The 21,772-nt window shown below is 38.4% G+C and overlaps 1 protein-coding gene across 1 annotated transcript; it reads left to right on the forward strand.

Moving 5' to 3' along the window:
• Positions 1 to 5,994: 5,994 nt before the first annotated feature.
• LOC110100806 (4-hydroxy-3-methylbut-2-enyl diphosphate reductase, chloroplastic) lies at positions 5,995 to 21,292 on the forward strand (the record flags this gene model as incomplete). Its single annotated transcript, XM_028696103.1, is given in 10 exon segments — positions 5,995 to 6,238; positions 6,372 to 6,568; positions 7,057 to 7,236; positions 9,226 to 9,357; positions 9,483 to 9,557; positions 9,644 to 9,749; positions 9,832 to 9,926; positions 11,947 to 12,132; positions 12,212 to 12,298; positions 20,903 to 21,292. Coding segments are annotated over 10 exon segments (1,368 nt in total), but the record flags the coding sequence as incomplete, so codon positions are not given.
• Between the last annotated feature and the right edge of the window lie 480 nt (positions 21,293 to 21,772).

A 21,772-nucleotide genomic window follows, 5' to 3' on the forward strand; every position in this document is an offset into this window, starting at 1 on the left:
TTTTTTTTTTTTTTTATATATATTTGAAGCCGAGTCTTGGAGAGAAGCCGTGCTCTGCTAGGGTTTTTTCTCCCTAGCCTTCCTTCCCGCCACCTTCTTCTTCGGTTCTTCCCGCCGCCGTGCGGGGAGGGGTTTTCTCCCCTCCCCTCTCTTCCCTTTCCCATGGATTCCTCTTTTCATGAGAATTTCCCTCCTCTGCCAGGAGCGGCTCACGCTCCTTTGCAGGTGTTCCCTAATCCTGCGGGGTTAAACTTCGCCTCCAACTTAACCAAGGATGATCCTGTCGCTGGGAACTTCAACCTCTCCTTTGTTCCTCCAGTGAGTAAGATCCCATTTTCAGCTGCTGAACTTGCTGTGGGGGTTCCCGACTGGAGCTCCTCTCTTGTTGGGTACTCCATAGGACCTCGCCCGACTTACCTCAGTCTTCTCAATGCTGTGAAGAAGGCTTGGAACCCTAAGGGAAGCGTGGAGCTTTTGTCTTTAAACGACGGGTTTTTTCTTTTCAAGTTCTCCTCGCCTGAAGACTACCAGGTGGCTTGGTCGGGGGGTCCCTGGTTCTTTTTTGGCCGGCCTTTCATCCTTCAGAAGTGGACAGCCAAGTTCAAACCGAAAAGAGATGAGTTCTCTTCCATACCTCTGTGGATTAAAATTGTGGATTTGCCTCTAGTTTTTTGGAATCCTGCTGGGATTTCTAAAATTGCTAGTTTTGTTGGACACCCCTTGGCTGTAGACGCTCTTACTGCAAGGAAAACCCGTCTTACATTTGCAAGAGTGTGTGTTCTGGTTTCTAACACTTCCACCCTTCCTGACGAGATCCCTATTTCGCTGGATGGGGACGATGTTAATCTGAAAGTGCTTTACGATTGGAAGCCGTCACCTTGTTCTGGTTGCGGGTCGATTGTCCACCCTTCCTCCCTTTGCCACATTAACCCTCAGCCCAAAGTTATTCAGACTAGCGGAAGGAGTTCCTCTCGAGCTCGATCCTCCAGGCCTCCTCCTCAGGTTGGTAGACCTCCCCTACCTCAACCACCCCCTCCTACTACTACACCTGCCAACCCGGTTAGCACCAACACCATTAACCCACCTCCCATTCCCCAGATTCCCCCTCCCCCTGTTTCTGAACCGAATCTACCACTAAATCCTCCTTCGCTACCTGGGACGCAGCTTCTTCCTTCTGCTGCTCCTGGGTCCCAGCCCTTGATTAATATCCCGAACCTCAACTCCCCTACTGAGGAAGTCTCCTCCTCTGACAATTGCCCCTTTGTCACCAACATAGCCTCTTCTTCGGCTTTCGTCCCCCAATACCCTCCTTCTCCTGGATCGTCTGCATTACCTGCTAACCCTCCGGTCTCTTCTCCTAACCGGTTTGCTATCCTGCAACCAGAAAATGAAGCAGAACCTCCGGATGAAGACCCACCCACACCCACCAGCCAACAACCCAACCAGCCTGATTCCACCTCTAAATCCAAGTCTGGAAACAACCCTCCCAAACAGCCTAAAGTGCAAAATGCCCCCAAAGGAAAGAATGCTAAGAAGACTAGGTCTTCTAATTCTTCTCGCAAATGACCCACTGCCCTTTTGGTTGCTGGAACGTCCGGGGATTTAACTCCCCCGATAGAGTTCTGGCTTGCAAACAAATGGTCATTAAGCATCATCTTGACTTGTTCTGTATTTTGGAAGCTAAGGTTCCTCTGGACTCTGGGTCTGATCCTTGGTTCTTAAATTCGCATCGAATTTTTGATGAAGAAGCTAGCTGTCATAATTTTGGATGCTCTTCCCCGGGAAGGATTTGGATAAAATGGAACTCCAAAAATATATCTTTCTCCCCGATTCTTACCACTTCTCAGCTCATTCATGGGACTGCCATTTCCACATCTATGCCTAATGTCATGATTTCTGTGATTTATGCCGCTAACTCTCCCTCTGAGAGAACCTCTCTGTGGCAAAACTTACTTCAAATTGCCTCCACTATTTCTTCCCCATGGATCATCCTGGGGGATTTTAACTGTTGCCGGTTCATTGAGGAGAAGTCTGGCGGGCTTCCACTGCATCACAGTCGTTTGCAGGAGATGAATTCTTGGATTTTCAGTGCTGGGGTGATTGATCTTCCTTCCACTGGTCTGTTTTTCACGTGGAACAATCATAGGGCTGAGGACCCCATTCATATTAAACTGGATCGTGCTATGGTTAACACAACTTGGTTGGACTGTTTCCCTAACTCTTTTTATAAGGTTCTTGCACCTTCTTGCTCGGATCACTCTCCTTTGCTGATCCTTCCGGGGTCCACTCCTAACGTGTTTGCTCGGTTTCAATTTAAGAATTTTATGCTTAATCTGGATGAATTTTGGGATGGTCTGATTACTGTCTTTGCCTCTCAGAATCCTGGCAGCCCGATTTCGGCTCTCTACTCCAAACTCCATTCTCTCAAGGATCTCATCAAGAGCAAAAATTGGTCTAATTCCTCTTTTATATCTAATAAAATTAATGAGTTTTCTGCAGCTCAATCTCAATGTTTGGCTCAACTCCAGCTCTTCCCCCTTGACCATAACCTTAATGTATTCCTTCATAATATTAATGCTGCTTTAGACCGGCTTCATAAGGCCTGGAGTTCCTGGGTGATTCAAAGGGCTAAAGCAAACTGGCTTACTAGGGGTGAAGACGATTTGGGTTTTCTTTTTGCTAGAATCAAATCCAGAAAATCATATTGCCAGATTAAGGAACTTATCACTGAGGAGGGGCATTTTCACTCTACTGAAACTATTGCCAGGGCGGCGGTTAATTTTTTTCAAAAATTATACAACACCCCCACTTCCCCCTCCCATGGGGCATGCCCTCTTCCAATTGGATCTACTATCCCTACTCTTATGGTTGCCCCCCTCATCTTCCCGGTGTCTGATATGGAAATTTATAATGTGGTGTTAGCTGGTTCTCCTTCTAAGGCTCCGGGGCCGGATGGTTTCACTTTCGAGTTCTATAAAGAGACTTGGAATATTATTGGTGGTCATGTTTGCCGGGCTATTAAAAATTTCTTCTCCACTGGTTCTCTTCCTAGGGGTGCTAAGGCTACAGCTATTGCCTTAATTCCTAAGGGCTCCCATGCTTCTAACATCCTGGACTATAGACCTATCTCTCTTTGCAACGTGTTTTATAAAATTATAGCAAAGATCCTCGCTAATAGGATGAAAGAGGTTATGCCTCATATTATACACACTAGCCAGACTGGATTCATTAAGCAAAGAATGTCTACGGATAACATTGTGCTAGCCTCTGAAATCCTTAGTGAGTTTAACAGTAAACATGGGGAGAAATATTTTTGTGCTAAGCTGGACATTAGGAAAGCCTTTGACACTGTTTCCCGGAATTTCCTTCTTCAAAGGCTTTCTGATAAAGGCTTTCCCCCGTTATTTGTTAGTTGGATTAAGGGGTGTATTGAAGATGTTTACTTCTCTGTGGCTATTAATGGGGGGCTTGAAGGATTTTTTCCTTCTTCCTCGGGCTTAAGGCAAGGATACCCTTTATCCCCATTGCTCTTCTCTGTGGTGATGGATGCTTTCTCGTGTGGACTAAATGATAGCAATTTTTCTGGAATCTCTAGTGATGGTTTTTCGGTTAACCATCTTCTTTATGCTGATGACATTCTTGTCTTTGGGAAGGCCTCTCTCCTTAATGCCAGCACTCTTCATAATGCCCTAACTTCTTTTGGTTTGCATTCTGGCCTGATGGTTAATAATGCTAAATGCTCTATTTTGTTCTCAAATAACACCCCTCAAGCGAATGAGATCATCCATTTACTGGGGTTTACCCCTACTGAGAGCACCCTTACTTATCTTGGAATTCCCATTTCTCCAAAAAAGCTTAAAATTACTCACTTCCAATCACTACTGAGTAGGCTCTCTACTCTACTTGATGGTTGGAAAGTTAAATTTTTGTCTTTTGCAGGTAGAATTCAGTTTCTCAAATTTACTATTACAAATACTGTGGCTTATTGGATAAGGGGGACGGTGCTGCCTAAAGGGGTTTGCAAAAATATTGAAAAAATGTGTGCCAAGTTCCTTTTTCATGGTACACACTCGGGCAAGAAACTTCATCTCATTGCTTGGCATAAAACTTGCCTACCCAAGAGGCTGGGTGGGCTCGGCTTGTCCTCTATTGCTTCCCTTTCTTTTGCGTTTGGTTGCACTTTCATTTGGAGGTTCTATAATTCTAATAGCTTGGCAGCTGGGTGGTTTAAGCACAAATTTTTGTCTCCCTGGAAGCCCTTTGGTACCAAAGTTTCAAAATTTTGGAAGGTGATTTCTATGACTGCTCATAGGATTAAGGAAAAACTGAATTTTCATGTGGTAAAAGATAACTGTAATTTATCTGCACTGATGTTTTAGCTAAGAGAAACATTTTGATCCCTACTAATTGCTCTTTCTGTAGGAGGGAGGATGAATCGGTTTCACACTGTTTTTTTCAGTGTGATTATTCTTTTGCTGTTATCTCTACTTTTATACCTGCTTTGCGCACCTTTTTGCTTCATCCCACGTTGCTACAGGTCTTTGAATTTTTTGATGGGATTCACAACTTGAGGAGTTTTGAGAAGAATTTCTGTTATTTTGTTATATGTTGCTCTCTGTATCATCTGTGGAGAGAACGAAATGAGAGAAGATATGGAAATGATGAAAATGACGTTGTTGCCTCTGTTAAGAAAATCTCTCATGCCATTGCTGCTAAAACTGACTCCTGGAAGCATATTGATCGGATTAAGCAGACGTTCTCTTTCTGCTTTATGGACCACTGATTTAATGTTGCCCCCCAGGGTTATTTATCGGATGGATTTTTTGGTGGAGAATTCTGCTCTCCACAACCGGACGATGATGAGTTGAACTAGCAATTTTCGTGATGATGGTCTCTTCCCTTGGATGGCCTGCTGGGAGCTTCGGTTCTTCTTGTTAGCTGACTTTCTTTTGATTGCTATGGATGCTGGGAGCTTGTTATTTTTTGGGTTGCTTCCCAGAATTTTCGGCCCTGTGCTTTCACTATTTTGAACCCGGATGCTTCTTATGGGCAACCAGGGAGGAGTGGTTTTTCGGGTTGCCTGTTTTGATAAGCACTTGTTGCTTATGTCTATTAGTTCTGTATACCTGAGTCCGGTTAAATTTTGGTCTCTTCTCTTTTTGTTTGTTGTATTTGAGGGTCTTTTTTCTGCCCTCCTTTTCATCCCCTCTGGTTGGGGTGTTGTTCTTTTTGTAATGTTTAGTTATTAATATACGGGCTTCGGTCCCAAAATTCCCCAAAAAAAAAAAAAGCCTTACATAGAAGATATCATGGCTGGCAACTAGATTAAGGTAGAGGGGCCAATTTATGGTTAACAAGGACCACGTGGGAAGCACACCAGTTGGCGTTACTATAGAATTTTATATAGCCACGTGAATTTTGCCAGAATAATTGAATAATTGATTGGGCCGTAAACACTAATCACTATACGTCGAACATACGAACCGCAATTTCTTCGGGAGCCCGACAGCCCGTTCTCTTCTCCGTCACCATGGCGCTTTCACTTGCCGGTTTCCCCAACTTTTTGTCTTTTTAATAAACATCATTTTTTCGGCGTTACAAAATTCTTTTCGTATCTGCTTCTTCGTTCACAAAACGAAGTTTCGGTCACAAAATGTCTTTTATAATAAAATCTCAAAAGCAAAATATTAGTCAAACATATCTTATTATTGAAACTCCATTTTATTGAACGGCTTTTTCTCAACCTCCTTTTCTAAAACTCATTTTTATGAAAGCATAAACCGAATCAAACGAAGCCTAAGGTGAGTGGCCAATTTATGGTTAACAAGGACCACGTGGGAAGCACACCCTTTGGCGTTACTGTAGAATTTTATATAGCCACGTGAATTTTGCCAGAATAATTTAATAATTGATTGGGCCGTAAACACTAATCACTATACGCCGCAATTTCTTCGGGAGCACGTTCTCTTCTCCGTCACCATGGCGCTTTCACTCGCCGGTTTCCCCAACTTTTTGTTTCCCAACGGCGCCGCCCAAGGGATCCGTAGCCGGCGTCCAGGCAGCGTGCCCGCCTTCCGCTGCGCCGGCGGTGACGGTTGGGAGAAAGTAACGACCACCATGGATCCCGACTTCGACAAGAAGGCCTTCCGTCACAACCTCACAAGGAGCGATAATTACAATCGCAAGGGGTTTGGCCACAAGAAGGAGACGCTGGAGCTCATGGATCGTGAATACACGAGTACTTACTCCCGCCCCCTTCTGCGCTGAGTTTTAGGGATTTTGCCTCCTCTTTTTTTTTTTATTTACTTAATTGGAAGAAATTTGGGCTTGTTGTTTGCTAATTGGAGATGGGGCTTTTGGGATTTGAGCAGGTGATGTGATAAAGAAGCTTAAAGAGAATAATTATGAGTATACGTGGGGCAACGTGACGGTGAAGCTGGCGGAAGCGTTTGGATTTTGCTGGGGAGTGGAACGGGCTGTTCAGATTGCGTACGAGGCCAGGAAACAGTTTCCGCAGGAGACGATTTGGATCACCAACGAGATTATACATAATCCTACCGTCAACAAGGTTGGCTCTCTGTGGATCCTGCTTTTTCTATGTCAACGTGGGACGTTTGAAGCAAGATTTTTTTCTAAAAGCTCTACTTTGAACACTGTGCTTTGATTTATTTAATTGAAGTTAACGATGCTTTCAATTCATCTAGCGTCATTTTCTCATAATATGTTGTGCAATAGAACATGCTGAGCCCCTATTTCTTTTGGGTCATACGCACATCAGTTCCAATGTTTCCATGTCGAAATGCCTCAATTAAAGAATTTTCATCTATTTTACCTTGACGTATTTTACCTTGACGTATGTCTTTCCTGCATGGATAAACTAGACTCTATTCTTTATACGCTCTGCTGAGCGCATTCTGTGTGGTTTGAGTTAGCAAAATTTCAGCAATGTAATTGTTTTACATAATTTCATGACAGTGAATGCTTCTTCATCCAATTTCTCCCCAGATGGTTCGATTTGTCGATATGATTATTCTTATGACTTTTTTTTTAACGCAGAGATTGGAAGAGATGGAGGTGAAGAACATTCCCATTGAAAATGGGAAGAAACAATTAGATGCTGTTGATAAACATGATGTTGTGATTTTGCCTGCATTTGGAGCGACAGTTGATGAGATGTATACCTTAAGTCAGAAGAAAGTACAGATAGTTGATACGACATGCCCATGGGTATCAAAGGTATTTTGGTTGAATAATGCTATTTCTGCCTATTTGTCTTTAGCCAACGGCAACCCAAATTGTTGTCATGGGTGGTGATACGTCACCAAAAATAGCCCTTGATCAAGCATAAATTTTGAAGCATATCTAAATTGACAACTTACAAAATTAAATCCAGGATCATTTGAACTCAAATTTCAAGAGATTTATAGTCAAATTAAACATTTTAGTGAGATGAATCCAACGACATGAAAATCGGACCAATCTGAGTTCAAATGGGCTCAAATCATGGAAGCTCCAAAACATTAATTGAATGATCAAATAATATCCAAATATGTCATGCTTATAGTCGAATCGAGCTGCTCGACGAGACGAATCCAACGAGCCCAAGATCACTTAATTCTAACATCATTAAGGAACTTAAATACTGAAAAATGCTCCATGATCGAGGAGATCATTATGGTTCGTCTAATGGAACACACTTCGAATTTACCCTAGATCTTCTTCTTCATATTTATTGTGCATGTCACTCTCAAAATGTATAAATATACCCTCTCTTTCCATATGGAGGTGTGACTTAGACCTTTGAAGGCTTAGACTCTAGGCTAGAGACTCAAGAGAACTCTAAGGCTTGAAGGTGTGACTTACACCTTTGCCCGCCGACCATGGTTCCTGTGATCTCTTTCTCTCGTCGACTACAGTCCCTTCGACCAACGTTGCCTGCTAACTATGGCCCCTACGACTTCTGTCTCTTGCCGACTATGGTCCTCCCAACATCCGTTGCCCACCGAATATGGTCCCTCCAACATCGTCACCTAACTATTGTTCCTTTGACCTCCGTTTCTACCGACTACGATCCCTCCGATAACCGTCACAGGCCAAATACGGTCCCTTCAACCACCATCGCCCGCTGATTGGTGTCCCTCCAACCACCGTCGCCCACCAATTACAATCCCTCCGACCTCCCTCTTTCATCGACTACGGCCTTCCGACCTCCATCTCCCATCGACTGTGACCCCTTTGACCACCATTACCCAACTACAGTTTTTCCAACCGTCGTCCACCAACTACGGTTCATTCGACCTCCATCTCTTGTTGACTATGGTCCCTCCAACCATCGTCGTTTGTCGACTACAATCCCTTTGACTACCTTTGCCCGACTACGATTCTTCGACCACCGTAGCCTGGTGACTATGATCCCTCCGACCACCTGTCGTCAGCTGGCTATGGCCCGTTCGACCACCGTTGCTAAACTACGGTCTTTCCGACCTCTGTAACTTGCTGACTACAATCCTTACATCTTTCACCACCCAAATATAATTCTATCAACCAAATAAACATGCCAACACTTTCTTGAAAACAACTCTCATTTCATTGGATTCTTCCAGCCACAACCATGTAAAGTGCTTTATATGATGTATATTTGTTACATTGAGTCAAGGCCTTCCCACACGGAAGGGCATTAATTATAATTAATAATAAACACTAGTGGATTCATTCAAACTGGGCAAGACCCCTTGGTTTTTTCTCATTTAAGGATTTCTACGTAAAAATTATAGTGATTCTTATGACTCTTGCACCTCTCTCTCTCTTATATATTTGTGTGTTGGATCTTCATACAAAGTTATAACGTTAAACACTCCATCTCTCTACTGCCACGAATGTTCTGGCATGCAACAGTTGTACTTGTTTGTAAGTTTCCAGGTTGATCAGAAAATACTCAAGGGATTATCTTAGTCGGTTTAGGTGTTATTGTCTTGGTTGACTAAGGTGCTACCTTGGTATTTCCTTGATTGACCTGAAAATATTTGGTCTACCTATTTGCTGATCACAAGAGATTCCCGAACCAATTGGTGATAAATGTGGACCAACATTTCTATGCAAGTTTCCACATGCTGAAGGCCAATGTGTATGACCAGCATTACAAACTTTGATTTCCATGCTTGCAAACCTGGTTTATCGCATGATTTGGCATCTGTAAAGATAACCCACTCTTTTGAACTTTTGAAGGTCTGGAACATGGTTGAGAAGCACAAGCAGGGAGATTACACTTCGATAATTCATGGTAAGTACTCTCATGAAGAGACTATTGCCACCTCCTCTTTCGCAGCGAAGTACATTGTTGTGAAAAACATTGAAGAGGTTTGTCTTTATTTATTTTTTTGCCTTTTTGACGTATATAATTTTCTTTCCTTTTAGTTAAATTCTGCAGGTTAACTGTACCGTATAAAGCTAATGTACTTTCAACGTTTCTTTTGTGTAACTAGGCACTGTATGTTTGTGATTACATTCTTGGAGGGCAACTTAATGGATCTAGTTCAACTAAAGAGGATTTTCTCGAGGTACCATCTAGTTTGATATGTCATCTTGTAAACGAATGGTTTTGCACTGTTTAATATGAATAAATAGTTGCTTTCTTTGTTTGCAGAAATTCAAGTTTGCAGTCTCTCCTGGTTTTGATCCGGATGTAGATCTTGTAAAAGTTGGTATTGCAAACCAAACAACAATGCTCAAAACTGAGACAGAAGAAATTGGTAGCTTTTATATTTTTTTTCAGTTCAGTTTTTAACATTGATGCTGCTTGCAGATTTTACATCTTACATGATTTTCTTTCAGGTAAATTGGTAGAGAAGACTATGATGCGAAAACATGGAGTAGAGAACATCAATGAACACTTCAAAAGCTTTAACACAATATGTGATGCGACTCAGGTAAATTTCCATGGATGGAAAAAGTTGTGCTTTAAGTTCCATTGCTTATATCACTACATGAATATTGCATCCTCTTCAGGATGCTATAAGTTTCTATTCTTGTTTTTTTTTACATTGGGTTTCTTACTGTTGATGTAGGACAATCACGGTCAAGATTTCTTATGCAACTAATATAGCTTGTAGTATGAATTTATGCCAAGAAACTTGAGAATTCACAGATCACAAGTCAATAATTAGTTCGACAGCTTGTCTTTTTAAATATAAACAACCAATACTACAACATCTCCCAAAAAAAAAATCAAGCTTTTATTTCACTATATGGGGTAGGCTACATTAATCATTTTTTCTCCATTGTATCTTATTACGAGTCATTTTTCATTAATAAAAAAAATACCATTAAATTAATTATAATTAAAAATAACTAATATTAATAATAAATGAAATAAAGTAAAATAACATAATAATAATAATAATAAATAAATAAAACAAACATTCCTATACCTAAAGGGGGTCGGGTAGAGGAGAGTGGGTTGAGTTGAGCTGAGTGAGTTGAGTTAGGGATGAGTGATTGAGTGAGTTAGGCTTTAAGTTTGAGTTGAGTGGCTGAGTCAGGGAGTGAGTTGGCTGAGTCGGTTGAGTTGAGTGAGTGGGCTTAGGGATTAAAAGAGCTCTCAGTTCGGTTATGAGAGGGGATCGGGCAAGAGGCAGGCGCCGGTTTGGAGAGGAAAGGAGGCGTCGACAGCACAGAGAGGAGGTCGGGCTCTCTGGACGGGATCGGACGGCTGCAGGTATAGAAAATCCGTTTCTCTCTCTCTCTCCCTCTCTCTCTGCAGCTCAAAGAGACCAGGAGGTCGGAGGTGATGGGCTCGGGAAGGAGATCTGGGTCGGTTTGCAGAGAAAGAAGGAAGGAGGCGGGGTTTCGGCCTGGTGGAGTTCGGTCGTGGAAAGGGATTTCGAGCGTGGAAGCAGGGAAGGAGATCGGAGAGGCTTCGGACGGGATGAAGAGGAGGGGATTGTGGTTCAGCGACGGGAGCAAGCTCGTGGATTCGGGAAGAGAAGAGCAGCGAACGAGTGTGGGATCTCGGCTTCTATTTAACGACGTAAATGATGTAGCGATCGAGGAGCTGTCGTAGGAATAGCGGAGAATCGACTGGAGCGGCGCCGTTTGCAGCAGGATTTGCGGCAGAATTTGTGTATCCGTCGGGTACGAGGTTTGTACGCGAGATTTTTTTTGTTATTCTGAGGTTAACATTTCTAATCATTTTTATTTAGGGCTGCTGCTATCTTTCTTTAAATGTAAACAACCAATACTAGAATTAAAACCTAACTGATAAAGAAATGGCTGAAATAATTGAGAAATTAATTGAGGATTTAAAGCCATATAAAATCAATGAGCATTTCTAATTTCAATTACACAAATTGATTTTTCAATGTGCCAAATTTGAACCAAATCAAGAGCACTAATCAAGCCAATATGAAATTATGTACATATGAAATACGAACAAGACACGAGCATTCCAAAATAAGCAATATAAGGTGTCAAGTTGGTACAAAGAGACAATTTTCATTGGAATTAGAAAGGCAAATCTGTATTGTATTTAAAAGATTCGCATATCCAACTTGCACTCATGTATAAAATTTGTAAAGAGAAATTTTATTTAGCCAAAGTTAATTTTAATATGCCTCAATGCATCTAATTATAGATTCTTTATCCCCTATATTGATAGATATGATTGACATAAGATCAGCTTAATTCAAATTTAAATTAAATCAAAAAAGAAATCCATCTGCAATTTGAAATCTCTCAAAAATTTTATCCATGGCTGCATAAACTTAAGCCAGGAAACCTTAGTGCGTAAGCCAAAAACCAAAATTTTAAAATCCATAACTTGTTCATAGCCATGTACACTCTAAGCCAACAACCCAACCGTAGAAGCCCATATTTTATTAATCTATAAAGGATCACGTTGGATGACTAGTTTAAAATTTGCTTATACTATTCAAACTTGACTATTTTCAGGAGCGGCAAGATGCTATGAACAAGCTGGTTGAGAATAAACTTGATCTGATTCTCGTTGTTGGTGGGTGGAATTCAAGTAATACCTCGCACTTGCAAGAGATTGCCGAAATCAATGGAATACCATCTTATTGGATAGACAATGAAAAAAGAATCGGACCAGGAAACAAGATAAGCTATAAGTTGCTTGTAAGATGAAAATTTTATGTTTTTATTCAAATTGATGCCTCTTATTATTTATTGCTGATTTTCCGTCTCCACTCTCCAGCATGGGGAACTTGTTGAGAAGGTAAACTTCCTGCCTTCTGGACCCATCACAATTGGACTAACATCAGGGGCTTCAACTCCTGACAAGGTAATTAATAAAATTCAGAAAATATAATAATGTTTAAAATTATTACGATAGATATATTAAATCAAGATTACCTTGAGTCTCTTTTTTCTTGAGCTTCAAATTATGAAACCTTTTTTTTTTTGTTTTTTAAGCTATGTGAAAGTGGTATCCTATGGTTATAACTTATTCCTTAAATATCTATTATTGTTTTATCTTGCCAGTTTGAGCTTTCAGTTAACCTTAGCATGTTCATGCCTTCAATAAGTGATGCTCGTTTCTATGCTTTGATGTAGTATTTGATATGCATGCTTATGATGGAAATACCAAATAATGATTAACTAGCCTATTGACAGCCTCAATGCGGTTTGCTTATGAAAAAGATTAGATACACTTTTCTAAACTTTGGGCGAGGTTGGAGTTAGCTCCCTTATATCGATCTCCTAGCTAGGAGAGTCTTTCATGCTTATTTATTAGCTAGGCTGAAGTTGTTCTTATTTACCAAAGAGAGGTGAGAAGAAGAAACTCCTGCCAAATGGTCCAAGGATTCTGTGCTTTCCTTCAGTCCTACTATGTCATTACAAGAAAAAGAGTGTTGACTTCTTATAGCAACATGTTCGGAAATCCTCACTAATTGTGATATCCCTTTATTTGTTGGAATCCTAGTAATAAATCTTGTTTGCTGAAGTATTCTTCTCAAAATTTCATTTTCTGGAGTCAATTTCAATTAAAGAAGTTAATGGATTTGGTTTGAATTAAAAGTGTCTAGTGGAGGAATGCATCAGGCCTGTTGGGTGTTAGAAAAGTACCCCTAAAATTTAAGAAAAAATTCAATAAGATGGTGGTGAGACCTGCAATGCTTTATAATGTCAACCATTAAAAGAGAAGCATAAAATTAAGTTAAGTGTTGCAAAAATGAGGATGCTCAAGTGGATGTGTAGTTTTACTCTTAGTGACAAAATCTGAAACAAGCTTATACGTGAAAAAGTTGAATAGCTCCAATGATAGATAAGATTAGAGAGAATCATCTTAGATGGTTTAGTCACATAAAATGTTTATCTTCCGATAACCTGGTTTGGAGTGTAGATGTATTAAATCTTTCCTATGTTAAGAAAGGAATAGGTAGATCTAAAAAAACTTGGTTATAAAGTATTAGAAATTATATTTTTTATTAGATTTAAATAAGAAATTGACTCTTAATATGACACAGTGGAGAAAAATGATCATATAGCCGACCCCACGTAGTTGGATAAACGCTTGATTTTGATGTTGTTATTGTTGTAACAAGTGGTTTCCTGTCATAGCTTATGATCTATGAATTTACTATTAGCGATGCTTGACTCTCTCAAGATTTAAAAAGTCAAAATCTGGTATCAAGGAATTTTACCTTAACGAGGTGAGACCTAAGCCTTTTGGCAGATGTTTGCAAACTTTGGGAATAAGCAAATCAATTGTAATTGTGTTTTTAGAAAAATTTAATGTAGATTTTTGGATTTTTTAATGAGATTAAAAATGGTCGGACCCCATTGACAACATCTCATATCCAAATCTTATGTAATGACGCAAGTTTTAAAGTGAAATATTCTTTTTTTGTCTTCATTTCTTTAGTTCATTTCCTTTAAGCTCCTTGGATCCATCAGGTCTGAATATTCAAATAAAAAGAACTCCTTTTTTGAAGGGGTGATCCTTTTTTCTTTGGATCTCAAGTTATCCAAATTTGGATCTCCAAATGAAAGAAATTCTCCCTTAAGAGATGTTTCTTTACTCTTTGGATTCTAAATTGTTTAAATATTATACTTTAATTAACTTTATCAACTCTTTTATATTTAATTACACATAAAATTTAAAATAATTTTATACTCCCTGCATGTTATCCTAAGCAATTCATATAAAGTCATCAAAATCTCAAGCATTTATATATGATCAATTGCTCACTTTTGAGTCAGCACATTCACTTGGTCATTCTTTTAATTTCTAAGGGGGCTTAGCAATTTTAGCAGTTACGAAAAATTTGTTAATCACATTTTAACTTGTCCCCTTTTTTATTGTCCTGCTTAAGCATGACCACCTGCAAAAAATTTTGTTAGCATCCAGTTCGCTTCTAGTCTAGGAAAATCTAACGCCCATCACATCATGAACATCATAGTAAAAACATCACTTCATAAACATCATAAGTCACATCAAAACCATAGCAACCAACATGCTTAGAAATTCGCATAAAATCCACTTCATAGAAAAGAGCATTCATAAAAGAATAAGGCCTAATCGAGAAAAAAGATTGGTTATTCTAACAAGCCGTCCATAATGAATACATCAGACTGTGTGATTTGAATATATCTTTAGTTGGCTAATATTTGAAGTTTTTTAGTGCTTTACTTGATATGCTTTTAGGCTAAGGGATGTTTTAGTTTGATTTTAAATTTTGGTGTTTTAATGTTTATTTTAATGTGAATTTTAATTGTTGAGGTTGATTAATTATTAGTTTTTTAAAGTCCTTAATTTTAGTAGATATTTTAGTCCTTAAGTCTTAAAATCTAATACATTTATGTTTTCTAAATGGAATCTAAATTAGATATAAAAGCTCTCTTTTACTAGTAATTTATTATTAATTATTTAACTTGAATAACAACTGCATTTGTTTATAACAGATTCATGAGGTTTATTTTAACTTATTTGTGTCTAACTTAATAGCCTCGTAGGCTCAGGTTATCTAGCAATTATCTTTGGGTTTAAGTTTGATTTAGTTTACTAAACTAAGTTATCTAAATCTAATTTGTGATTATCTCATTACTGATTTTAGGTATTAATTATTAGTTTATTATTGATTTTCATTTTTCATCAATTGTTTTGTAGCGTTGTCACAATGGGCCTAAGGACATTGTCTCCTTAAAACACTTAGCGCTGCAGCTCGAGTTAGTCTAACCTATAAAGCCCATTAATGTAGTTGTGTTAAAAATTATAGATTAATTTAAATTCATTAAGTTGCTTGATTTTTCTTAAAAAAATGGATTTAGTTGGATTTATTCAATTTTTAATTAATTAAAACCCTTAAGTAGGTTTGACTTTAGGTTGAATTTTTAATTTATTACAAATTTTGGAAGTTTTATATTTTTAATAAATACTAGGTTTTATTTATGATTTGATGCAATTTAGTTTGTGTGAATTGCATTTTTCTTGAATTAGTTATGATTTTTTAAAGTTTAGATATTTTAATAAGCTAGATTCCAAATTGTTGTTTTTTTTTAATGAGTTATAGAGATTTGATATTTTTCATAAATACTAGACCCAGTTTTGAGTTTGCTCAATTTTATAAATTTAATTAAATTATTTAATTACATAATTAGAGAAGTTTTGTGATTTTTATACCAAATTAATTCCAAACCTTTTGAAATCTAACCCAAGTATCTTAGGGGTCATTTCAAGTGTTTGAAACTATTTTTGGTTTTTTAATAATTTTTAATTATTTAATTTAATTAATTGATGATTTTCTCTAATTATTAAATTATATTTTATCTTGAATCCATCTCATGGGGCTTTTATTTTTCTTATGTTTAGCACTTAAATATGTGTGATTTGAACTTTAGTTTGTATTTTTAGGATTTTATTTGAATTAGTTATGATTTAATTAGGATCCTATGCCAATTAGGTTGACAAAATTTGGGATTCCTAAATAGTGGATTAAATTATATCCAAATGTAGTGAGATTTGAACCATACGTTCACCAGACCCTATAGCTCAAGTCCACTGAATTTGGCTTTCTGGTGGACCCTCTATGGTGGTTAACTTAATCACCTAAGGCAAATGCATCTATGCACTTAGGGATTTATATTTTTCTAACTAGACCTAGGATTTGGGTGAGATTAGTGGCATACTAACCCTCATAACATGCACAACAAACACACAAAATCTCATATGCTAAATTCCATTGGAGAGGTGATTAGGCTAATCCAAACTTAAGGGTTGATTATTAACCCACAAGCTTAAATTGGCCAAAAGAAGCCCTCAATCAAAATAAACAGAGGTGATTAATTTGGACATGTCAATAACATGCCCAAAATCAATCTCCTAAAGTCTCAAGCTCTGGTGAATTAATTTCAGGCCAGAATTGCAAAATACCCCTAAGAATAAACCCAAATAACTTTAATTTCATATTAAATGAGAGCTTGAAATCATATGATTTTTGTAGATCTAGTCAAGACATTTCCAATGATCCTAAGAACACCTTATTTGGATAAGTGTGTGAGGAGATCTGATTTTTTGAAGTTTTTTTATTTTTCTATAAAATTAATTAGGAGTTTACACAGTCAGTTGTGCTTTTCCACACTGTGCCGTTTGATTAGGCGGCCAATCATTGGCACTAACGGTATTAACGCGGTATTAACTGTAGCCATCCGATCCATGATCAAACAACTATGATATAATGCGCTTCTGGACCGCGGGATTTAATCTGATCTATTTATTAAGTTCAACGTCTCTAATTTCATCTTCCACCTCCCGTGCACGTTCTGAACCGTAAGGCTTTTCTGGCGTGATCCGAGAGATCCCGTCATCGAAATGATACCAGATTTAATAGAGAGCATTAGGGGGTCACGAACCTTCAATCCAACGGTCAGAACTATTAAGTTGAAAGTTCACTTCACACTTGACCGGACTACCTGGCTAGAGAGCTCGGGATTGAACCATTGCCTCATGGAATGCTCCAAATGCCAATGGCTGAGTTCAGGCAGCTTCGTCCAACGTCTGGGAAGATTTCTTCTAAAGGGACCGCAACTGGAGGAGCACCGGAGGTGGGATTTCAAGCTCGGACGAAAGAATTTCACCAGAGCTCGCTCAAAGTCATCGAAGGAGGGCACAAGAGGGCTTGAGGAGCTTCGTGCGGCTCTGGCGAATGTTTTCGAATTGAGAGAATTCAATGTAATGAGAAAGTCTAAGTGAGGGTCCCTATTCAGTCCTCTCCAATGGCTTTGGACAGTCGAGATTACTCAAGCAGAGGGTTTGGATGCTTGCCAACTAAGGGAATAGCTCAAGGAACATTATCTATGCTCAAAAAGCAGTTCTAGGCCTGAAAAGGCCCTGAGTTTAGCTCATGTGAGGAGGGGAAAACTAAGGGTCGGTTCCACCAGCTCCAGCGGCCACCGGCCAACACCGACCACCACCTGGGAGTGGGTGATGTTGAATGGTGTCTGGAAGCACCCTCCCTAAGCCTAATGCATGAGCCAAATTGGTCTGGTGAAAACCAATTGGGCAATATGGCTCGGGAAGAATGTTTTGGGACCCTTTGGGTTAGCGTTATTCTTGACCCAAGTCAACCCAGGAGCTGGGCTGATCAGGATAGGTGCATGGGACCTAGGGCTATCCAATACAAGTGTCAATTTGGCTTTAGCCATCCGATCCAAGATCAAACAACTATGATATAATGCGCTTCTGGACCGCAGGATTTAATCTGATCTATTTATTAAGTTCAACGTCTCTAATTTCATGATCCACCTCCCGCGCACGTTCTGAGCCATAAGGCTTTTCTGGCGTGATTCGAGAGATCCCGTCATCGAAATGATACCAGATTTAATATAGAGCATTAAGGGATCACGAACCTTCAATCCAACGGTTAGAATCTATTAAGTTGAAAGTTCACTTCACACTTGACCGGACTACCTGGCTAGAGAGCTCGGGATTGAACCATTACCTCATGGAATGCTCCAAATGCCAATGGCTGAGTTCAGGCAGCTTTGTCCAACGTCTGGGAAGATTTCTTCTAAAGGGACCGCAGCTGGAGGAGCACCGGAGGTGGGATTTCGAGCTCGGACGAAAGAATTTCACCAGAGCTCGCTCGAAGTCATCAAAGGAGGGCACAAGAGGGCTTGGGGAGCTTCGTGCTGCTCTGGCGAATGTTTTCGAATTGAGAGAATGCAATGTAATGGGAGAGTCTAAGTGAGGGTGCCCTATTCAGTACTCTCCAATGGCTTTGGACAGTCGAGATTGCTCAGGCAGAGGGTTTGGATGCTTGCCAACTAAAGGGAATAGCTCAAGGAACATTACCTGAGCTCAAAAAGCGGTTATAGGCCTGAAAAGGCCCTGAGTTTAGCTCATGTGAGGAGGGGAAAACTAAGGGTCGGTTCCACCTGCTCCAGCGGCCACCGGCCAACACCGACCACCACCTGGGAGTGGGTGATGTGGAAAGGTGTCTGGAAGCACCCTCCCTAAGCCTAATGCATGAGCCAAATTGGTCTGGTGAAAACCAATTGGGCAATATGGCTCGGAAAGAATGTTTTGGGACCCTTTGGGTTAGCGTTATTCTTGACCCAAGTCAACCCAGGAGGTGGGCTGATCAGGATATGTGCATGGGACCTAGGGCTATCCAATACAAGTGTCAATTTGGCTTGGTGAAGCCTAGGGTTGAAATTGGCTCATCCCAAGGTGGTTTTGGCCACTTTTGGTTAGCCTAATTCCTAGCCCATGGGCTAGGCCACCTAGGGTAGGTGCAAAGGGTCAGGGGAGACCTAGTGAAGCATTAGTTTGATTTGATTTAGCTTTGGTTGAGATTTGGCTCAAGGGAAGCCTCTTTCAACCACTTGTGTTAAGCCAGGTGGCTAGCGCAAGTGGACCTAAGGGTTAGGTTTCCTATGAGAGTTTCTTAGGGTCTTAATGGATCACCCTAAGGATTCAATTTGGTTTGGTAATGCTTGGAGCATTGGATTTGGATCGGGTTGAATGTAGGGTTGATTTGGTCAACTATGATTGACTTTGTGAACTAGTTTTGACCAGGGGTTGTCCAACAAATTCAAGATGATATTTTGGACTCAATGGAAGTGATTTCATGCAACGGGGAGGTCTTCTTGCATGAAATGCATGTTTGAACCCTTAATGGGCTATTTGGTCAACTATGGTTGACTTGTTCAACTAAGGTTGGTTTGAATGAGCTATGTTGAGGTTTATGAGGTTTGATTTTAAGGATTTTGGGTTCAACCGTTCAAGTGGACCCAAGGTCCACCAAAAGTTCAGTTTTGAGTTTAACTTGTCATAACATTGATCATGAATATGTTCAAGGGTTTTGGGGAGCTTCCCAAGGTCAAATTCCACAAGATGCATGGTCCAGTGGCATGGACTATAAATATTTGAATGTTTTACAACCTTTGAAATTCAATTCAGTTTTAAGGGTTGGAGAGCTTGGATTGCTCCCAAATTTGAAGGGTTGACTCTAGGGACATGTCTGATCAATATGTAATTGACAAATCATGATTACAATGTCATTTGATTTGATTTTGAGGTGATTAAAAATCACTTAAAATAGGTTATGGGTTTAGGGACTTTGGCTTTTGATTTTTGGCTTGAAATTTTGGATTTGACTTTGATTTTGAATTTAGTTGTCTAAATTTGATTTACTCATATCATTGGCAATCATTTAGGTGATTGCTAATGATATAGTAGGAGGGGTCTAATGGTAGCCACTAGGTGACTATCAATTGAAGGGATTTGGATTTGATTTTGATTTTGATTAGAATTTGGATTGAGTTGATTTTGGATTTGATTTAGTTAAGCCTCATAAAAAATGAGGTCAACAACAGATCAATAGAAAAATAAAAAACTCGTGAACTTACAAATAATTTATAAAAATGACAAAAAAATATCAATATTTTGATTTGATTCATCATCATAAAGATATAAACTATAAATCTCAATATTAAATGTTATTATAAAATAGAAATTTGAAACGAGATTTTAAGTAAACACTCATTTAAAATTTAAATAAACCGTAAGGATCAGGATATACGACGGCCTCATCTTTACTTTCATATTCTTTATAATATAACCTTCATATGTAATAACTATATCATCCTTAAATTCCATCTCATTATCATTATCAAACCCTTCTTCAATTACAACATTTTTTTTTATTTCATTCATAAGTTAATATTGGATTCAATGTAATATATCATAAAACAATAAATTAATAATATAACAAAGTAATCCATTATATTTAAATCATCATTTTTTTTTTAAGCTCGAACCCCACTTTGCTACTTTCTTTAAAATGACTGTGAAATAGAAGTTATTATCAATTTAGTAATCATTTTAATATTAGCATTGATATCTTCATTCAACTCATCATCAAAGGGGTTCCTTCATCTTTAACTTCAAATTTTTCATTATATTTTGTTATTATTCATTCATCATATAGATAATATAGCATAACAACCAAAGGATTTATTTCATTATCAATAGTTATTCATCACTATAATTTGAGATATTTATCTTTCAAATTTTTATTAAACATAACACAACTATTCAATCTTCTTCATTTGTCTTGTAGCTATTTGATTTCTTTTCTTTGTATAATAGAATAAAAACATATTTATAGAAGAAAAAATATTATAAAATTTAACCAGAACGAGCCATCGTCTCAAACTGTCTCGAGGCATATGACTCATTTTAGAAAGGTGTGATCATACAATACTTCTTAATGGAGAAATTATTAGGTCAGTTTAGTTCATGATTTTCTTGTGAGCTGTTCTATGTATTACTATTTATTCTTCTTATGTATTGAATCCGTGTTGCAAAATCTTCACAATGAATACAAAATTTTATCTTCATAAGATAATTGTTCGTCGCGCTCACCTAATAATTGGGCAGGTTGTGGAAGATGTTCTGATAAAGGTCTTCGATATCAAGCATGAGGAAGTCCTGCAAACGGCATAGACCGCAACATATCAATGTGGAATTTATAGCTGCTTGCTCAGTTTGAGAGCATAAGCCCTAACAGCAACTCATACCGGCCGTCTCTGCTTATAGCCTTACTGTAGCTGCGTTGGTTGCCCCAAATCAATTTTTCTTCTGTGGTTCTCAGCTGTCTGTATAGCATATCTACAAATAAATATTACTGCTGATGCAAATGTTCAGCTTTGTCTGTCGCCAATTTCTGTCTTATTATTACTTGCTTTTATATGAAGAGAATTGAAGTCATTAATAATTGTACTGTTCTTCATAAACATAATAAGCAAAACATAATATGTAAACCCTAAACACGTGTACAAAATTAATATTTATGCGTTTGATTGAGATTTTTTTTTTAATGTTAAGAAAGCGTATGATTAAGATAATTTTTTTAAAACTGTTTTTTAATATTAAAATTTTTATAATTAATTTTTTTTGAAAGTTAATGAAATAAATATTTAGAATATAAAGGCGTTAGAATTAGCAAAATAAATTATATATAATGTATACTTTTAGTGATAGGATAATAAATATCATTCAATATTATTAGAAAATAAAATGAAACTTAGGTATGATAAGTTCTATTTTGGACCTAATATACAAAAAATGAAGATAAAAATAAGAATATATTAGATTATTACAATGAAAATCTCTCAAGACTTTTGTGTGATAAAATAATGTCATATAGGCTTAGTGATAATTTTAATAAAATCATAATTAGGCCAATGCATATATATGAATATATAATATCTATGTTGATTAGGCAAAGTTATCTGATTTGATGTCTCT

This window comes from Dendrobium catenatum, unplaced genomic scaffold (assembly GCF_001605985.2).
Source record: "Dendrobium catenatum unplaced genomic scaffold, ASM160598v2 fragScaff_scaffold_716, whole genome shotgun sequence".
Classification (NCBI taxonomy): Eukaryota; Viridiplantae; Streptophyta; class Magnoliopsida; order Asparagales; family Orchidaceae; genus Dendrobium; species Dendrobium catenatum.